Genomic DNA, 21,654 nt, shown 5'->3' on the forward strand with positions numbered 1-21,654 from the left:
CAGACTTTCTATAAGTAAACCATGAAGTTCCAGCATAGAGATCATTATGATATTCTGAAGCATAATGACTTCCTAGCATTTCTTAGTAATTTTCTATCCACCAACACCCCTCTCCAGTGCTCCTTCTTCATTTTTTCTTGTATTTAGAGTTGAGCCCAATATCTCTCCCCTACTGAAAACTCCATTGCAGTACTTCCTGTATCTATTGTGATAGTTCTGAATAAAACCTGCCTTATGATTTAACAAGAGTCAGAATAAATTTTTCTTTCACACACACACACACACACACACACACACACACCCTTTGGGGTAAAGTAGTGGAGAATTACAGATAGGAGATGATGCAAAAGTAATTGATACTTGACTCTAGAAGGCAGATACATCTCAAAATTTGTTCCTGCTGCAGTAGTGGCCTGACTTCCCTATGCCATTTCACATAGACCATTGTTTAGTTATTTGGAAACTTCTTGAATGTTCAGCAGCTAAAAGAAAGGACATAAGAAAAGTCTGTCTCTACTGCATGCAAGGAACTGTCCAAATGGAATTGCTTTCAGTGTTTATAGCAATCCTACAAACAGATGCGATTGCTTCTGTTTTATAGATGAAGGAACTGAACTCCAGGGGATTAAGCAACTTGTCAAGGCTGCCACCCACTAAGTGCAAGAGCTAGATTTTGGCTGTTTTTGAAGCCTGTTTATTCTTTTTCTACTCTCTGTGAAAATACGGGAGTGGGGGCGAGGTGGTAGGGTGACTGTGGATCTAGATCTGGCAAAAGTTACCCCACTTATAGAAGTATTCATTTAGCCAAGACTATAGGATCCAGGTTATGCATAACCTGTGGTCACGTGGCTCTGGGGCACTTTTCATGCTGTATTCCTATTTAAATGCAGCCCCTACATTTCTGTAGCTTGGTGATGCTGAGGCTACTTACCAGAAACTATACTAGATACTTGATATTAAGAATTGGACAAGGTAAAATCATTGCTGTTCAGGACCTTATGATTTTGTCTAATAACCCCAGCTTCAGGTTTAGGGCCTTCTGTTACCCAAACTGCCTCTCCAACCCATTTACTCTCAGAAAAGAAGGGTAAAGTGGGACCTTCTCCCTATCATTTGACCAGTCCTTCCCAGGAAGCACTAACCTTCTGAAAAATATTAACTGGCACAACCCAACAGTTTTCTCACCCTCACATCTCTGAGCCTGTTTCCTCATCTGTGAAATAGAGCCGTGAAACCTGGCTTATTGATGGACCAAACGAAATACGTCAGGTTCCTCAAACACAATAGTTGCTCAATGCGTATTAGGTTTTTTGACCTACTGTTCTAATTCCCTTACTTGGAATTTTGGTAGAATGAAAAAGCCATGTCTATGTGTTTACTCTTTTGAACCTAAAAGACAGCTAAAAAGTCCAAGGGTTCTAGAAAGGTCAGCTTCAACAGTCAGCTTCAAGAGTCATTTTTTCTGGGCAACTTAAGGATTATAAAAACCAAAGCAGGTCAGACTAGAAGATCCTTAAAGAGCACTGATTTTGGTGGATCCACATAGTTTTGTTCTTGAGGTCTTGTCCATAGGAGTACATGAAGCACCTCGTTTTATAAAATGGATAGAAAGGGATGCTCAGAGGGTTTTCTGTCTGATTTCCCCCTTGACCTAACTTGTTCATTTTGTCTCGCACACAGTTTGGAAACTCAGCACCCTGGTCACCCAGTGTTAGTGATGGTGCTGGGAGCACATTGTCTCTGAAGCTCCAGGCCAGTGTTCTTCAATGAGCTCATGCTACCTGGATGGTGTGATACGTGTGTAACTGTGTGCTTGTGCTGGGTGGGAGGTGCAAAGTCAGGGGGATGTTAAGAGCAGAAGAACTATGGGAACTGGTAGAAAGTTTCACCTGGGTTTCCTGCCCAGACGGAGCAGAGAATGTTACCTATTCCCAAAACCCTTTGTCCCAAGGAGTCCTTCCTCAAAACTTCCATCTGGGACTTTGAGAAAATATCCCCGGAGACAGTGTAACATTGCTTAGTTTTGTACTGCAGAAAATATTGGACTTGTTCAGAAAATCTCACTTGAAATTGTTCTGCAACTGCTTAAGATTAAGATTATGTATTGGTAATACTTTATTTTTCTTCTAACGTGGAAATCCATCCTAGAATCATGACCAGGAGAAAAGATGATTTACCTATCCAAAACGATGTATACAGGTCTACTAGGTTCCAGCACTGTGGGGAAGTGGAGACACGTAATGTTTTTTTGCTATGTGGAATTGTGGGGTTGGAAACAACATTGTTTGATTAGCAACGCAGGAAAAAATCAAACGTAATATTAATAATAAGCTTTATTAAAACAGAAGGAGATTCTAAGTAGCTGGGTTCTTGCCACATCAGAAGAGAAAACTGGGTTTCCTCTGATCACTTTGAGCTGCTTATGAGCAAGCATCATAGCCAGAAACCAAGCCCAAATCAAAAGTATCTACAATTGCTGCGTTGGCCTCCACTCTGACAATGCCTCCGCCACTGCACCCAGGCTGGGGAGAGACACGTGTCTGGGTAAAAAGGGAGATAAGGGAAACATCTGTTCTCACAATATGGGCTTGTTATCATAGCTCCTTTAAGTACCGCAGTGCTGGCTCCAAGAGCATATTTTCTCCCGAACGGAATCTGTGCAAGGCCTGGTCGATTTTCCGAGGGCTCAGGGACAGGTTGTAAATGAGATTGTAGTTGTGAATGAGGCGTCTGGCTCGTTCCTTCTCCAGAACTCCTGTGATTGGATGGGGTAGGTGGAAGGATTTTTAAAGAGGAAGGAGGGAAAACAGAGAAAACTATATATTAGCTTGAATGACTTCCAGGTAAAGACTAAATGCTAATATTTTGCAACTTTAAGCTTCTTAAAAATCAAGTGATGTCTTAAAAATATTTGTAGTTGTGGGTATGCATCACAGATTTCAGGAAGAATCTGAGGGTGATTTCAGCGGAGAGAGAACAAGATGCGATCCAGTAAGAGCCGCAGGTAAATTCTAAAGCAATTTAAACTTTTCTTTGTAGCTATGAAACTTGTAAAGCCAATGGCCAATTTTTGAAACACTGGGGCTGCCTAGTAAAAGTAATTGCTCATTGTCCTGATTTCTTTTTATCTTGTTAAAGTCTCCAAACACATTCCAAAATATGGAGGGATTAAATAGCTTATATTTAAAATACATTTCTCTAAAAGTATTTATAGATGTTTCTTAGCATCCGCAGGGATTGGGTCCATGATATTCCTCTCCCCAACACTGATAACAACACTCATGGATGCTCAAGCCCCCAGCATAAAAAAAGAGTAGTATTTGCGTCTAACCTATACACATTCTCCTGTGTACTTTAAACCATCTCTGGATTATATGTAATACCTAATACAATGCAAATGATATGTAAATAGTTGTTATATTGTGTTTTAAAATTTGTATTATTTTTGTTGTCACATTATTGTAATTTATTTCTATTTTTTCAAATATTTTTGATATATGGTTGATTGAATCTGTAGATGCAGAATGCAAAGATGCAGAGGATTGACTGTCCTATGACTCCCTCCAGCTTGCTGTGCAGTCACAAGTAAAGCATCTAACTTCTCTTTTATTTTTATTTATTTATTTATTTTGCAACACAGTCTCACTCTGTCACCAGGCGCCAGGCTGGAGTGACCTCGGCTCACTGCAACCTCCAACTCCCATGTTCAAGCAATTCTCCTGTCTCAGCCTCCTGAGTAGCTGCGACTACAGGCGTGCACGACCACGCCCAGCTAATTTTTTTGTATTTTTAGTAGGGACGGGGTTTCACCATGTTGGCCAGGATGGTCTCGATCTCTTGACCTTGTGATCCACCCGCCTCAGCCTCCCAAAGTGCTGGGATTACAGGCATGAGCCACGGCACCCGGCCAGCATCTAACTTCTCATAGCTCAGAGTTTGAATCTGCATAAGATTTGGTAACGTGTATGATTGCAGGATATGCTCTGCTACCTTCACATTATATACACTAATACCAATGTCAGTATGCTTTCCACGTTAAGATTGGGTGAGTCGATTTTGATGGTTGTTGGGAGGAGCTGCAATGTGGATCATGGCATCACTGAAGATCAATAAGTCATATACAAGCCCCTAATTGTGAGTTTCTGTGTGTCAGATACTGTGTTTGGGAATATAGGAGATTTAAGGAATTGCTATACTAGCTCTGGAAGTTCTCTCAACCACGGGAGAGAGGAGTTATGCAGAAAATTAACCATAATAATAATGATAATAACCAATATTTAAATATAAAATTTACTGTGTCCCACGAACTATGTCCCAGGGTACAATAATAATGGTAATAACCAGTATTTAAATATAAAATTTACTATGTCCCAGGAACTGCTCCAAGCATTTCACCAATATTAACTAATTGAATCCTTACAATAACCCATTTCATAGAGGGAGAAACTAAAGCCGAGAGACTGCAAGTCTCTTGATTGCCTAAGGTTAACCACTACAGTATATTATGAAATGATGGGGAAGAGACTGCTTCAAGTAGGGGTCATTTATTTATTTATTTATTTATTTATTTATTTATTTATTGAGACAGGTTCTTACTCTGTTGCCCAGGCCGGAGTGCAGAGGCATAATCATGGCTCACTGTAGCCTTGATCTCCGGGGCTCAAGTGCTCCTCCCACCTAAGCCTCATGAGTAGCTGGGATCGCAGGTATGTGCCGCCACTCTCGGTAACTTTTTTATTTTTTGTAGAGATGAAGTCTCACTATGTTGCCCAGACTGGTCTTGAACTCCTGAGCTCAAGCAATCCTCCTACCTAGGCCTCAAAGTGCTGAGATTATAGGCATGTGCCACTGTGCCTGACCTCCTGTACTCTCCTTTATGTGTGCATAACTGTAAGAGTGATAGTGAAATTCTCTCTTAAAGAATCCAGAGGCAGTGACTTGTCACTTTGAGAAAAGCCACTACTAGTCCATTAGAGTTGGGCATTGGTAGGTACCTATTATCTCAGTTTAAGATATAAAATATGACCGTTTTTAAATGTGCAAGTACTATTGAGCATGGTGTCACCCTCTCAACTATTGTCTAATGGTTATTCTTAGCCGTAGGCCACAACAGGTGGGGTTCTAATCTATTCTGTTCTATTCCAGTATGATCATTTTCTATTCTGTTCTGGTTTGTCCATTGCCTATTTATTTTCTACCTCTCTCATCAAAACAGTGGTCCTTTCATTTATGTAACTCTCATTCTTTGAGTTGGCCAATTGCATCTTTGAAGTTCTCTGGTTAGGATGGCTGTTCTCAGTCCTGTCTAGGTTTGCTTCCTCTGGCCATTTCCTCATACCTTGCCTCTGGAAATACAAGGCATGGATTTGGAGTAAGTTTATGACTGTAAGACCTTGGGGAGGTTACTTTAACTTTTGAGCCTCAGTTTCCTCAGCTTTACAATATAGATAATTAGCCAGGTACAGTGATGTGTGCCCATATCTCCAGCTACTCAATAGGCTGAGATGGGAGAATCTGTTGAGCCTAGGAGTTCAAGGCTATAGTGTGTTATAATAATACCTGTGAATAGCCACGCACTCTAGCCTGGGTAACACAGTAAGACCCTGCCTAACAAGCAAGAAAGTAGCCAGGTGTGGTGGCTCGTCTGTAATCCCAGCACTACTTTGAGAGGTCAAGGATGAGAAGATTGCTTGAGGCCAGGACCTCAAGACCAGCCTGTATAACAAAGCAAGAGCCCCATATCTATTTAAAAAAAAAAAGAAAAGAAAGAAAAGAAAAGGAAGAAGAAAAAGAAAAAATAGCTGGATGTGGTGGCGTGCATCGACTAAGGTGGGAGGATCGCTTGAGCGTAGGAGGTTGAGGCTGCAGTGAGCCATGATCATGCCACTGCATTCCAACCCAGGCAACGAAGTGAGGCTCCTATCTCAAATAAATAAGTAAATAAACGTCAAAAGAAGAAAAAAAGAGGTAAAGAAAGAGGAAAGAGAAAATAGGGGTAATTAAATCTTGTGGAAATCAATAAAATATTAAGTTTATACAGTATCCAGTACTAGTAAGCACTCAATAATGTGCTAATTATAATTATATCATCATTATTTAGAAATATATAAACATTACAAATAACTGATTAACATTTATATCATTTAGTTTATATTGTAATTAAAAATTAAAAGTTATGTTAAAAATACATCTAGGAATCACAGTGGTATTTTCTATCTTCTAAGCTTTATCCTTGATAGAAGATTCCTAGAGTCAAGCAAAAAGTCCAGAAGAATGAAATTTGTATCAGTCTAATTTACTCTGTCATTAGGGTATGCCCAGAACAGCTTCATAGAATAGCCCTTACAATCCATCTTAGTGTTGGAAAGCCTGTCTTTTCCAACCAGAACCAAAATGAAAGAAATAATAAGAATGCTTTTTTTTCTTTTCTTTTCTTTTCTTTCTTTCTTTCTTTCTTTCTTTTTTTTTTTTGAGATGGAGTCTGTCTCTTTCACCCAGGCTGGAATACAGTGGTGTGATCTTGGCTCACTGCAACTTCTGTCTCCCAGGTCTCCCAGGTTCAAGTGATGCTCTTGCCTCAGCCTCCCAAGTACTACAGGCATCCACCAACATGCGTGGCTCATTTTTGTATTTTCAGTAGAGATGGGGTTTCACCATGTTGGCCAGGCTGGTCTTGAACTCCTGACCTCAGGTTATCCACCCACCTCAGCCCCCCAAAGTGCTGGGACTATAGGCATAAGCCACCACACTCGAGCATAAGAACCTTTTAAAAATCCACTTCACTGTACAGTTTACAAAGAACTTTCAGTCTCTTATCTCATTTGATCCTTTCTCAAATCTGGGAATTATGTTTCATTATTATCAGTATTATTTTATAGATGAGGAAACAGGCTCAGTGAATGTAAATGACTGGCTTTTACAGATCAACCACTGGTGGCATCCGGATTTGAATCTAAATCTTCTTATTAAAAAGCAAGCAAAATCTTGTGCTCTTTCTAGTATGTCATAGGACTTGGTGTAGTGGGGATTCACAGCTTGGTGTAGTGGGGATTCACAGAGCACTGGGCTTGAGTTACAGCTCACCATCCTACTGGCTATTATTTTACCACTTTGAGCTTGGCTTTCTCCTCTGTAAATAAGGATACTAATCCTTCAGCATGTTGTTGATGTGAGGATTTAGTGATGTAGTGTATGTAAAGTCCAGACTCATGCAGAGGGATTTCTTTAAAGCTCTAGTTGCATTCTTCCTCCTTGAACTCTAAAACGTTTTCTATCTAGCCTTTAGTTCACTGGGAAAATTCCAAATGCAACATTCACCCAGACATTTATCTCAACCACTCTTTTTTTCTTTAGAAAACATGACCAGTTATTCATAGTCATCCCTTATCCCTTCTCCTCAAAGCTGTTTTGTTGACAACCCCCATTAGAGAATAAGCACAGTAGGTTCCCAGAAACAGTGATGTGATGATGGATGGCCTGTCCTCATCCTGGATGAAGAACATGCTGGCCTACATATTTCTTTGCACATAATAAAGAACAGTGATTCATCCATGGGCAAAGCAGGTATCATCTGCTCAGCATCTAGAATGGGGCTACGGTGGTCTGCTAAGTACTGTGGCTTAATAAACCAACAAAGTGACCTCAGTTAATCCTCTTTCCTCATTAAAGAGTTGTAGATTTTCCCAGATCTGGCTGACACATTCCTTGGCTGTTGAGGAACTAATGAATTTCATGGAAACAGAGAAAACAGGCATAAATAGTGAAGAGGCCATGAGAAAGGCATTTCAAATCTGTTGGAATCTGCCTCCAAAGTCAACAAACTCCGTTTTTCCTCAGAACGGTTCAGAAGTATGAGAAAGCTCCCAGTCTTTGGAGAGTCTCTTAGCAACGAAGTTTATGATCCATCATCCATTGTCACAACTAAGCATTTGTTTCTTTAGAAGTGTCTTTTTTTTAAAAAAAAATTGTTTTGTTATTGCTTGTTACCTCATCACCACACTCACAGCACTGGTATGAATACCTAGACTCAGGGTTATTCCAACCTTTTCATCTCCTTCTCTCCAGTGCCTTCCCTGAATCCTCCACCTTTGTTTGCATTATGCCCTCCTCTGCATGTGTCTCTGGATATTGGGTAGAGAATGAAGCCTCATCCTATCCCTCAGGGTTCATAATAGGTTCTCAACTTTACTATACATCCAATGTGCACCTCCAGTCCTGTCTTCCTACTCTCTTCTCCATCATACACATTCTCACCTTTTAACTTTTGCAGAAGATGACTTCAAACTCGGAATGACCTGTCTGACTATCCAAAGTCTATGTCATCTGAAGTCTCAGCTCAAGTTCTTTCTCTCCCATGGAGCCCTCTCTGGGTCCCCGCCTCACACCAGACGGTGAGCCTCCTTTCAGACCTTCACTTTCCTTTTGACTCTTGAATTCTCATTTGTGCCTTCATTTGTCTCACTCTTGGACTCAAGTGATCTTCCCACCTCAGCCTCCCAAAGTGCTGGGATTACAGGCGTGAGCCACCATGCCTAGCCATATGCCTTCATTTGTAATACTTGATGTTGTATTTTAATTTTGTTTGTTTGTTACTGGCATTGAACCACTGCCAGTCTCTGTGTCTTACCTAAAGGTAAGCTCCTTGAGGCCAGAGATCATGTCTCACCCTTTCCGGTTTTCCTCTTGGTTCAGCCTCTAACATGGTGTTGGCTCATAACAGATTTTTAATAAATAACTTTATAATTCAACCAGGTGAGTCTTTCAGTTAAAATTTTCAGGTTTTATTTCTCTTTGGTATAATTATTAAGAGTCCTTGGATTTGGTAGGGCAAATCCACAGGAAATTATATTTCCTGTGGTCTAGAATTAAGTTGCCTTGGAAATTCAAAGCAAAACAAAAACACACAAAGAGAATGAAAAGACAGACATTGCTATTGCCATAAGATTACTTCTAGATATACTAATGTGTATACCAACTCTTCATGAACCACGCTACATAAGTAAATATGACAGTTTGGGACCATGCGCTTTTCTATCTGTTCCCTCTTTTCCCAGGTTTCTGACCTGGTTCTATTTTATTTTGTTTTATTCATTCTCTCTCTCCTTTCCACTTTCCCTTATTTCACTTTTTCTTTCATTCTGCACATAGTCATCAAGGATCCTTCTGAGGTACAACTTTATCACAACACTCCTTTGCTTAGAAACTCTCTGTGCTCTCATTATCTTTGAATTGACTCCAAATTCCTTAGTCTGGCATTGAAAATCTTTCAATATCTGGCCCCATTCTACTTCCATCTTTATTATTTAATATTCTTTTTAATAGCCCCTATATTGAGCACCTTGCACGGAGCTTCACACACAGCATTTGCACCTTTGCCAGAAAAGGCTACTTCATTCCTTTGTGACCAAACTGCATTTTAAGTTTAATGATCAATTTAACATTAACAGAGCCTTCCCTGATAACCCTGCCAGAAAGAAATTCACCTTTCTCTGAATGCCCACATAGCATACTCTAAAACATTTATCACCATCTTTCTTGAATTCGGTTATTTATGCACATTGGCTCGTGTATTTGTTTCCTAAAATAAAAACACTATGCAAGGTGCCAGGGATAAAAAAGGAATATAGTGTACTGGTGAGATAGTAGTAAGTCCCTAAATAAAAACATACAATATGTTGCAAATGATGATGAATGTTAAAGAATCCTAAGAGGCCATAGGAAAGTTGGCCTAGATCTGTCTGGGAGTCTCAGAGGAATCATGTTTGAATTCACACATAAAAGATGTAAAGGCATTGATTAGCCAGAGGACAAGCTGGGGAGTTTGCAGGGGGTGGGGTAGGTAGAGGGGAAACAAACAGCTCAGATGAAAGGCTGGGAGTTAGAAATGGCACAGGCATGTGCGAGACAGGGCCTGCTTGAGGCAAGGTAAGTTATTCGTTATGACTGGGCAGGACATGCTGAGAGACTATCAATAGTAGGAGAAGAGATTGGCCAGGTGGATAGGGACCAGACAGCCTTGGTAAGGAGTTTGGCGTTCATTCTCTTAGCAGTGTGGTGTCGCTGAAGTATTTTAATCAGGGGAATTATAAAATTGGATTGCGGGTTTACTTTTTGGCAGTAGGGTGCAGAAGGCACTGGGAACACAAAGAAATTATAATCAACCCGATATGGGATTCAGTTCTGATTCATCTTCATATTTCCTGATGTGCTCAGCACAGTGCAGGGCACATGGTTTATATACTAATTGTATCATTTGTTCAAGAGGTGAAAGAAAATGAGGTGCCTGCCTCTAGACTAGAACACAATTAGAAAGCTATGCCAGCTTTAAAATTCATACTTCACCTGTGTTACTCAGATCACACAGGTAGAGGGCGTTTTCCAGCTTCCTGAACCTGTCTATCCACGTTTCACATTCTTCAACCTCGTTCTTTACGGCTGGGTTCACCAAGGGCTGGGAGACGGGCCTGATCTTTAAAGAGTTCAGAGGATCTTTGGGAGCTGAAGTTTCGGCAGGAGAGCTTTCTGGCTGCAGCTCCTCTTCTGGAGTTTTCTACCAAAACAACACAAGCATTGGCAACACATTCACCACCCAGAGCTTCTCCAGTCTTTTGGCCGAAGATGAGGCCACACAACTAGCAAGATTTATTGCAAGGTTTGACTTTGGAAAGCTAAGAGGACGAGCTTCAAATCTTCAGTGCCATAAGATCATATCTGCCAAATCTTACTGGATACAAACATGTTAAGTGTGTGTGTTTGAAGAGAAGGGTGACATCATGATTTTTATTCAGTTTTCATTTTTGACTTGCATGAAGCAAAGAACTTTGTAACTGCCTGAAACTTTTCATGATGTTCTACTCTGTTTTGTACTAGCGGAGTCTGCAGGGGGTGGACTTCAGACAGTGCTCATACTTCTTGATAGAAAAACCTCTGGGTTGTGAGTTTGAGGTTTTTGACAAAAGACAATTGAAACAATAGTGATATTATCTTAGGCTTGTGGATCTATTTTAAAGGATGTTAAAGCACTCTTAGTCTGCCAGTCCTGTTCTTTCAGCAAAGGAAGCTGGGGCCCAGAAAGTACAAGCAGTTTACTAAGATCACACACATCTTATAGTAGACTCAAGACAAGAAGCAGGGCATAAAGCCTAGCTCACCTTAGTGTCCTAACCTCATGGGCAGTATAAAATACAGGTGTTTTAGAATTTAATAGACTTGTCAGCACCAGCAGTGCCATGTAAGGCATCCTGACGTTTACCATGTGCAGCAAGTGGGCCTCTATTATTTGATCTGCCCAGCCCACCTTTTGCAGAAATTGCCCTTTCTGCTGATCCATATGGCTGTAGAAAGAACTGCCATGTTCTATTTGCATAGTTTAGGACTGGGCATCTAATGCAAAATGAGCCAACAAACCCATTTTCCAGGAAGTTTGGTACTATTTGTGAGAGAAAAATGGAGGTGATTCTGTGTGAGATACTGGAACTCTAGCAGGCTTTCCATTTTGTGTGCTGCAAATGACAAAAAGCTGGTTATGTGGAGAAAGACAGAGAATATGAAGCTGATAACAGAGAGAAGAAAAACAGATATAGGAAGTCTTGGTGTTAGAATCTCTGGTTTTAGTTCATTGTTGCATTTCTGTCCTTTGGGAACATAATATGCTTCTCTATTATTCCAATAAATTAAGCTAGTACAGTTGGTTTTGTTCATTGCAATCTAAATATTCTTAACTAATTCACCATAAAATTATGCCTCTAACTTTTGTATACCATCTGTGTTCCCCCAACTTTCAAATGCCTGAGTATTTCCAATTTTGTACCTTTGTCTCAAACTTCTCACATATAAGCTGTGAGAATCCCAGAGCTTTAAAGAATCATAAGTTTAATAAGACGCCAAGTTCTGAGTTGGTTAACAAACACGGATTAAGCTGCTGCTGGGGAATGTAAAGAATTCTTTTGTTTGAGATCATGGATTGCTATATGAAATTGTACTCACACGGATGACAAACAACTTGTATGTTTTAAGGAATTCCTATAAAAAGAATTCTACTTTGATAGAATCAATTTTGGGAAAAGCAGAAAGTTTTTATACAGTAAATTAGAATAGTGATTCTTATACTTGGTTTAAAGCATTGGACTACTTTAGAAATCAGATGAAAGCTTTAGGAAATCTGACCAGACTAATGCACATTTGCATACATTTTGATGGATGATTTTAGAGAGATCACAGGTGCCCTTGGATCTGAGAAATTAATTTTAAGTAGTTTTATATTTCTTTAGATAGTTCAACAGTCTCTCTTTGACCACTGAAGACAAGGGAAAGGGGAGATTTGTAGGGAACTGAATCAGGCTCAAGCAAGTAACTAACAAATTATGTACTGTTTTGGTCCCGCTGTATCGGGATGAAGTTCACATTCCTTGCTTGGCACACAAAACCATTTATATTCTAGTTCTTGCTTATCTCCCCAGCTTATGCTCTTTTAGTCCTATATATGTGTATAGGACAAAAAAATATATATACATCTTCTTCTTTGGCCAGCAAAACTTGAAAAATTGAAGCTATTTTATACCTTTTTGCGTTTATAATGCGGTTACCTCTGTTCTAAAAGCCCTTCTTGCCATACATATACGCCTTGATTGTTTGCGTTCTTACTCACTCTTCAAGACTCAGCTAATTGTTTACTTCCTGTGGGAAGCTTTCCTCAACAGGCCCAGGAAGGTCAAGAGGCAATTCCTTGTAGCCCCTCAATCCATCACAGCATTCCTACTGGATGTTGTCTATGTCTGTTTCAGTATCACCTCTACTAGAGATCCAGAGGCTGGGACTGTGAGATAGTTTTTAAGGTATCCTTGAGGGCTGGTTAGTGGTTGGCACACAGTAGGTTGTCAAGACATGTTTAATAAATGAATAAGTGAATGAATGAGTGATTTTCTCAGGGACAATAGGAAACTTGCTTTACCAACCCCCTGCTTCAGTTTCCCTTTCTAAAAAGTGGGGCAATCAATTCTGTTTGTACAGGAATGTGAGAAGAATCAATTATCACAGAGATGCAATAAATTTCTTAAACAAGAGGCAAAATAAAAGAGCAAAGTATATTTTTTATAATCTTATTCACAACAGACTTAACACTCAAGGAGAAAAGCATTTGCTGTTGTTTCTTGCATGGCAAGAGGCATGCCAAAATGGGTACTATTTTCTAAAATATTTCAACGTGTGAAGTGCATGAGGAGGCCTCCCGTCATTTTAAGATGAATTATGTTCTAATCCGGGCATTTAAAAAACAACAACAGAAAAACTCAGCCTGTTTTTAAATTCTGTCTACAACGGCTCCTGGCGAAATGTTGGGAATATTAAAATGGGTTTTAACTGCTTGCCAGATTTTTTTCTTTCTTTCTTCTTTTTAATCAGAGAGGCTATTACATTTTAAAATGTGATGTCTGGGGCAAAGGTCACCCCCAGTTTCTGGAAGTTGGAATTAAGATGTTAAAATCGAGCTCATAACCACTCTTTATTTTAATGGCAGTTTGTGAATTGGTCACAAGCTTTGGAAGGACATCCAGACATGTGCTACAAGCCCAATTTCTTGGGGCAGTTGGCAAGCCCATCAGCAAGTGATGGTAATAGGTTCTTGCAAACCAGCGAGGACAGAAGCTAACCCATACTCGAGGAGTTGTTTTTTCCTCCCTTCTTTGCCCAAGGAGAATCTTGAAGTCAAAGACAGTCTGACATCAAGGGTTTGGGAGAAAACCAAAACCCACAGGAGAGGGCCCTGTCCAGCATCAGAGAAAAGGCCAAGTATCCATGAAAACCTTCCCCCAAACTCTATATACCCAGGTGCATACCATATGTTCAGTTTTGCTTTGAGACAACTCAGGGACTTCAGGCTCCACTGGAGGGGCAGGGGCTTTCTTTTCATTCTTCCCTGAACAAGAATAAAAAAAAAAAAAAAAAAAAAAAAAGGAAAGGTTGAGCCTGATCTCTTCATTTAACACACACATATACACCTGTCAACAGCAACAACAAAAACGGAGCCTTTGCTCTGTGGTTCACACTGTGTTATGTAACGGGAACACACTGATGAGTGAGAAAAACCTGGTTCCTACCTTGCTGGACCTCAGATTTGGAAGTAGATGGCAAACAGTGGCTCTAAATTATTATTTAGTTACAAGTTACTATAAATAAAAGAAAAATATGAGAAAATATGAACATATTAAACTTATTTGGGGCAGAGGTAACAGTGGTGGGGGTTTCAGAGGAAGTGACACAAATTTGCAAACTGAAGGATTGGTTTTAGTTGTGTTCGTGGCATTTATCCCTACTGAATAGGAGTTATTATCCGGGCCAAGGTGATGGTGGTGATGCACACAGAGCAGAGAGTTTCAGAAAAGCAGAGACAAGAGCCTGTAGCAAGGCCCTGACTAAGAAAGGCTTTTATAACTTAGGGAGTTGTCCTGTTGTTTTGCCTCTTAAGAACCTCTGCCCCTCCTTTTAGACACATGTGCACCCAAAGGACCAGGCACAAACTTCCTCATCTTCCTTCCTTGCTCCTTTCAATAGTCAGTGGTACAGCATGGGAAGAGGTTGAACAGCCTCATCCATAATCCAATCGATTCTGTTTTCCAGGTATCACTTGCTGCAGGTTGCTGCCTTTGTGAATAGAAGAGATTTCCATGGGTTGCAGGAAAAAAATGGACGTTAAGACCTGTGGAAATCCTCTAAGCCTTATTGCAGGTATCCTTCGTTGATCACTTAGTACCTTCCATCTGACTTGGTGACTTATGTATTTTGCAAGTCTGTGTGTTGACGGTACAGAACAGATTTCGGGGAGCCTCAGCTTCATTATTCAGTGCATAATTCAGATATGCCATTAACAAATATATATTATTTCTAAATTGAGTCTCACTATTTTTAGTAAAAATGATTTAATCAATACATTTTAAACAAAGGAGGCAGTGTACCATAGTGATTGAGAGTATAAACTCTGGAGCTAGATGCCTAGGCATTGATTCCTGGCTTCTTTCTTTGTTAGCTGCATGACCTTGAGCAAATTACTTGTCCTCTCTGTGCCTCAGTTTCCTCTTCTGTATCAAGGGGATAATGACACCTATAGGTTATTGTAAGGGTAAAATGGAATAGAAAGTGTAAAGCACGTGATCATAGCAAGTGGTCAGTAAATGTTAACTAATAGTGTTATCTAGGTAAGGATATTTTTATTATACGTAAATTCCCTTATCAATTTTAAAGCCTTTAGTTAGATGGGCTTTTAGCGTTACACTTATGAATCACTATGAAAGTTCTCCCTCAATTTTTTGATGAAGAAGATTTGTGATTTCATAATCCTCTTTGAAACCCCAGCACCTCCATTAGAATTAAATACTCATTGAATGCATGGTGAATAAATGAATGATCATGTGTCCTAATATGCCGTTTGAAAAATAAAGTCACTAGATATATAGTGTCGTTTCTCCAATTCCTTTTCCAGCCCTGGGAAAGGAGTGATTTTTCTCTGTATTTCTTTATCCTCTCATGTCTACCCCAGATGCTATATAGAGCAAACTGTAATAGCAGCTAAAAGAAGAGCATCATGACATCCAGTTAGAGCAGCCCCCTCAAGGCAGATCTTATTTGATCTGTTGAACATTTAAGTTGTCATGAGAACCCATCCTCACCTAGTAGCATTGGCTACTGCTTAGTTTAACCAATATGTGAAAGAAAAGCTTTCTGTTTAATATGGGGGATAAAAGGTTCAAAGTACTCTGAATCATACAGCTCTCCAGTGAAAGGGATTCTGGAAGCCGTATGTGGTGTAAGGGGAGGAGGATGAACAGACAGAACTAACGTCTAACCCTGATTCTTCTCTTTACCAGTTTCAAGCTCTTGGACCCTAATTCTTTAAATTGTGAAATTACAGAAATTTGCAATAATATTGTGGAGATTAACAAAAACCCTATGTGAAATGCCTAACACAGGGCAGATGCTCAATATAACGTATTATTATCTGTTGTTGCGTTATTATTATTACATGCCCTTAAGCAAATTGAGGTTCCCTGGAGAAGATAAACTAATATGAATTATGATGTACCAGACATTTTTTGGGATACTGTTCAATGCATCATTCTTTTAAAAGTAAGATCTAGAGCCTAGACTTTGTCCTCGTCCAGTTCTTCTCTGCTGTCTGCACTCAAACTTCCATTAGGAAAAAATACATACTAGCCTACTTGGTCTCTTTTATGATTCCCTTTCTCCTTCTTAATACCTAATAGCATATAATGGCTTGCACATGTAAAAATTGTTTGAAAAACCTGAGGCAGAGCTGTTTTTTTTCTTTCTAACACAGCAAGAAGGATAAATAATAACCATCTGTCTAGTCTGCCAGTTGAAGATTTGTACCAGAGGAAATAAGCCAAGCTGGCTTCTAGAGATTTCCAGGTGAGGAAAGGGCCAGGTTTTACAGGGTTGCCAGGGGTTCTGATAGTCACATAGCCAGCGCTCCTGTCTGCCCTCACTAATGACTTGAAATCAGTAGCCTTTAGCACTGGCTGCATGTTAGACCCACCTGGGCAGCTTTGAAAAGTACAGTGCTCAGGCGTCACACCAGACCAATTAAGTCAGAATCTCAGGAGGTGAGAACCCAGCTCAGTACTTTTTACCCTCCCTAGGTGATTCTAAAGTAAAACCAAGATAGAGAACAACTGACTTTAATAAAAACTTCTGGCTTCAGTGGACCTACTGAATGACGCTTTTGTGAGAAAGAAACTCATGTATGTCAAATATCTATAAATGGCAGACATTTCCACATATTCTAAAGAATTAACCCTGTGAGGTAGAAATACCCATTTGACAGATGAGGAACTGAGGCAATGAACGTGTTAGTTCCCTCCTTAAGATGACAGAGGCAGGGTTATGTCTGTGACTCGAACTAATTCATTCATGTAACAAACATTTAAGTGCTTACTATATGCTAGGCACTATAGGACAGAAACTTTCCTTCATGGAGTGTGCATTCTAGTGGTAAGAACAAAGAGATGCATCAAAGAATGTCAGGTAGTGATAAGTGCTATAGACACAACCAAAACCAGTGATTGGGGTGTGGAAAGTAATGACAGTTGCCACTGTAGATAGGGAGTTTACCAATGACCTCTTTAAAGAAGTGGCATTTAAATAAAATCCTGAACAGAGAAGAAACAAGGAAGCAAGCTGTGAAAATCTGTGAGTAAAGATCACTGGAGGAAAATGTTAAGCAAAGGCAAAGGCCGTGAGGCAGGAGTGATTGGTGCATCAAGCAACAACTGAGAGCAGAGCCTGGGTGAGGCAGAATGAAAAAGGAAGAGAAAAGGGTGAAGTGTTCACAGGGCTAAAAAGCCCTATGGGTCATGCCATGTGACTGAAGCTGATTTGTTTGTGTTTGTGTGAGTGTGTGTGCTTCTCAGCATTCATTTTTCTTTTCCTCTGATGATTCTCTCCTTCATTAACCCCTTCTGAAGATAGCAACCAAATTTTGCTTTGTGGTGACTACTCCTATTCCACCCCAGTGCACTATGGTTTGGTTGGACTGACTTTCCAGTTCCAAGTCCAAGCTTGATCTCTGATTAGTTTAAACCTATCATGATATCCCAATCACAGTGTTGGTTCAGCGATGTACATAAAACTCAATCTGAGCCTCTATATGAGAAGAAATACTTGCTACAGTTCCTTAGATAGCAAAGTTCTCTCCTTGGGAGAACACCTGTCCGAAGAGTGTGCAGTGAAGATGTGATGACTGTAGCTACCATAGCTATTTTGCTATTATAGGATGTCTACTACCATGTAGAGCCTGAAGATGATGCCAACAGCAGGTAAAGCAGATCAGAAAGCCAGAAATAAGGCAGATCCTTGATTTTGACATTTGAATGGCTACAGACCAAACCATTCTTGCAGTCCTTGTTGCTGCCAGAATTTTCAGCTAAATAAACCAAAATCTCTACATTGTCTAAGCCAACTGAGTTTGATTTTCTGTCCCTTCGACAGAAGTAGTTCTCATTAGTAACTGGTATAAGTATTTTTTTTCTTAGTAAAAGGGTGGCCAACTCTTCACCATTTTTCTGTTTTCTCGAGTTATAGATAAGTCTTAAAGAAATGTTTGAGGGGTGTCAATGAGCCTCTTTGGCTACTCTTCATTTCCTTTGAATTGTCCCTTGTCAGCAACCATGCTGGAGCTCTGCTTTTTGCTTTCTGTGTCATCTTCTTCCTCTCTCTCATTCCCAGGCTCCACAGTGAAGAGATTCAAATTTGAGGTCATACTTCATTTTTGTGAAATACTATTTTAGACCTTAGACCTTACCATATTTAGAGGGGCCTAAGCTCTTTTTATACTTGTCTTAATGGGAGTTTGTCATATTTCTTAGATCTGTGGCTTAAAGTCTTTTACTGCTTTTGGAAACTTCTCAGTTACAATTGCTTCAACTTCAGCTTTATTCTCTTTCTCCTATTTTTCTGTGACTTCGGTTGCATGTATGTTGGATGTTGTCACCATTTCCTATGTGAGTCTTATATACTTTTTTTTTGGACACGGTCTCACTCTTTTGCACAAGTTGGAGTGCAGTGATATAAGCAGAGCTCACTGTAGCCTCGACCTCATGGGCACAAGCAATCTTCCCACCTCTGCCTCCCAAGTAGCTGGGTCCACAGGCATACACCTCCATGCCTGGCTAATTTCTTTATTATTTGTAGAGACAGGATTTTACCTTGTTGCCCAGACTGGTCTCAAACTCCTGGGCTCAACTGATTCTCCCACTTTAGCCTCCCAAAATGGTAGGACTGTGTGAGCCACCACACCCAGACTCTTACATAGTTTGTAGTGTATTATATCCTAATTTTTCATCCATGCTTCAATCTGGTTATTTTCTATTGAACTATATTACAGTTCACTAGTCCTCTCCTCAGTTATGTCTAATCTGTTAAACCCATCTGTCGAGTTTTTAAATTTTAAATTTTATATATTTAAGTCTAGATATTCCATTTGATTTAAATTCTTTGCTGAAAATTCCCCATCTTGTCATTTATTTTCTTGAACATATTAATTACTATTATTTCAAAATCTACATCCTGTTTTATGTCATCCCTGGCAATTTTTAATTGAAGTTGAACATAATTGTGTGGAAAAATTAAGTGATTTTGTATGATACCTCCTTCCACAGAGAGCTTTTCTCCCTCTTCTATCTGGTAGCTTAATTTGAATTCCAAATAAGAGTCTCAAACAAATATTCTTTTGTATTTTATCTAATCTTTTAGTTGTTCTCGCCAGGAAGTTTTGCCTGCTAGAAAGTAGTCTCTCCTTGTCATTAGTGTAAGTCATTGATATTAAGTATTTATGTGAAAATTATGTATACATTGAAAAACAAGTTCCCAGGATTTTTATGATTCCTAATCATATAAATTTTCTAATAAAGGCAGTATCCATAAAATGAGTCATTTTAATTAGGTTATCAAAGCATCTTTGAGTGCAGAGGGGTTCTAGGAAAGAGAAAATTCACAATGCTACACATCCATAAAAAGTAACTTTCTTTAGTTTCTGTATATTGCTCCTCCTTCACTTTCATAACATTTACCTGTGGAGCTAAAGAAGGGGCAGAAAAAATGGCTCACTTAATGCTTAAGACCATTTAGTCATCATAGATCCAGCAGTACAGAAATGGGAAGAGACCAAGACATTGCCTAAGTAAGTAAGTAGTGAGCTATCACAACAATGCAACAACAGCAACAATACCCCAAGTATGTAGCTCTGGAAAGTGACACATTACTTAAAAAAATTAGTGTTGCCTATTTTGTTTGTCAGAACCATAATCACTGTATAAGATCAATAGGGCAGATTTGCATTTTTCTTTTATAATTTTTCCCATTTTAGAGATTAGAAAAATGAGTCAGAGAGAAATAATAGGCATTCAAAAATAATAGTTATTTAGTTTTATGAGATTTCAATTTATCTTTTTACATTTTTTTTTTTTTGCTATTCCATATGCTGTGGACTTAATGGTGTTCCATGCCCCCACGTCCAAAATTTATATGTTGAATCCCTAATCTCAGAACATGACCAAATTTGGAGATAGGGTCTTTAAAGAGGTGATTAAGTAAAAATGAAGCTGTTAGGGTGGGTTCAAATCCAATGTGACTGATGTTCTTATAAGAAGAGGAAATTTAGACCTATTGAGACACCAGGGATGCACACACACACACACACACACACACACACTCTCTCAGAGGAAAGCCATGTAAGGACCTATCAGATGATCCTAGCATCATCTGATAGAAAAGAGCTACTGCTACAACGTTTTTCAGCACTGTCAACCCTAGCCATGTGTGAAACCTCAGGTCAGATGAACAGCCACATGGCATCACTTCAATAGTCTCCTCACTGAAAGCATGATGCTTTTTAAGAGATTCAAGCACAGCCTCTTTCTTAGAGCCTTAAACTATGTTGCAGTCCAAGAATCAGCAGTGTGGAATCCCCTATGAAATCCTTCCTCTAGCTGCTTGGCATTTCCTTGTAGACCCTAGAATCATCTGTGTGGTGACTCTAGCTACTAGATTCTGATGGTAGTACCCCTTTCTCCATGTTCTCTCAGCCTTAAGGTGGTAGCTGCTTCCTACGGTTACTAATGTCTGGATTAGCTCCCTGTAGTGGATTGAATTGTGTCCTCCTGAAAAATATGTTCAAGTCCTAATCACTGGTATCTGTGAATCTGAGCTTATTTGGAAACAGGATCTTTTCATATGTAATCAAGTTAAGAAGTCATTCTAGATTAGGGCAGGCCCTACTTGGGATGACTGGTGTCTTTATAAGATAAAGAAGAGGAATGCTTGGATACAGAGACACAGAGGAGACAGAAGGCCTTGTAAAAACAAAGGCAGAGATTGGAGTTACACAATAACAAGCCAAAGGAGGCCTGGGGCTACTACAAGCTGAAAAAGGCAGGAAAGAACTCTTCTCCAGAGTGTTCAGAGAGAGCCTGGCCCGGCATACACCCTGGTATTTCCAGTCTCCAGAACGGTGAGAGAATAAACCTCTATTGTTTCAAGCCACCAAGATTGCAGTATTTTGTATGGCAGCCCTGGGAAATGTATGTATTCATCATATCCTTTCTTATCTTTCAGCCTTAGGATACTTACATAACCAATCCCCTGCAGTAAATTCCCTCTGTCTGAAATATCTAGTAAAGTTTCTTAGGTTTTTCCAGTTGGATACAGACTGATTTATTTAATCCTGGACACAGACACTGACACACACACACACACACACACACACATTCGGTACTTTGTATTTTGATCCAAAGGGCAATCAGTAAATGGTTGATGGATGTAGTAAACAGAAAAACTACAACAGCAGAGTAATATCAATGCATATTTTTTTACCTGTCATATTTAAAAGTTACTAATTGCTAAATATTTTGCCCAACACATCATTACAATTTTCACTTAATAATATGTCTTGGAAATCTTCCTATAGCAACCCAGCCACGTTATTTTACAACTGCATAGTTTATCAATTGGTTATATTGTAATTTAATTAAATAGTCCATGGAGAATCTATTATCTCCGTTTTTAAAAATGTTTACAAAGAAACTACACTAAACATACACACACACACACACACACACACACACACACACACCCCTCAGAAGTTTTTTT

The 21,654-nt window shown here is 39.5% G+C and overlaps 1 protein-coding gene across 1 annotated transcript in view; it reads right to left on the reverse strand.

Moving 5' to 3' along the window:
- Positions 1-2,341: 2,341 nt before the first annotated feature.
- Positions 2,342-21,654, reverse strand: part of C11H1orf87 (chromosome 11 C1orf87 homolog) — an 81,059-nt gene continuing 61,746 nt past the window's right edge. The window contains exons 10-12 of the mRNA XM_003921492.4: positions 13,833-13,912; positions 10,342-10,549; positions 2,342-2,755 (exon numbers count right to left, since the gene is read on the reverse strand). Of these exons, the coding sequence (XP_003921541.3) occupies positions 2,595-2,755; positions 10,342-10,549; positions 13,833-13,912 (449 nt within the window). The 3' untranslated portion in view covers positions 2,342-2,594. The remainder of the gene's footprint in view (positions 2,756-10,341; positions 10,550-13,832; positions 13,913-21,654) is intronic.

Source organism: Saimiri boliviensis, chromosome 11 (genome assembly GCF_048565385.1).
Source record: "Saimiri boliviensis isolate mSaiBol1 chromosome 11, mSaiBol1.pri, whole genome shotgun sequence".
Lineage (NCBI taxonomy): Eukaryota > Metazoa > Chordata > Mammalia > Primates > Cebidae > Saimiri > Saimiri boliviensis.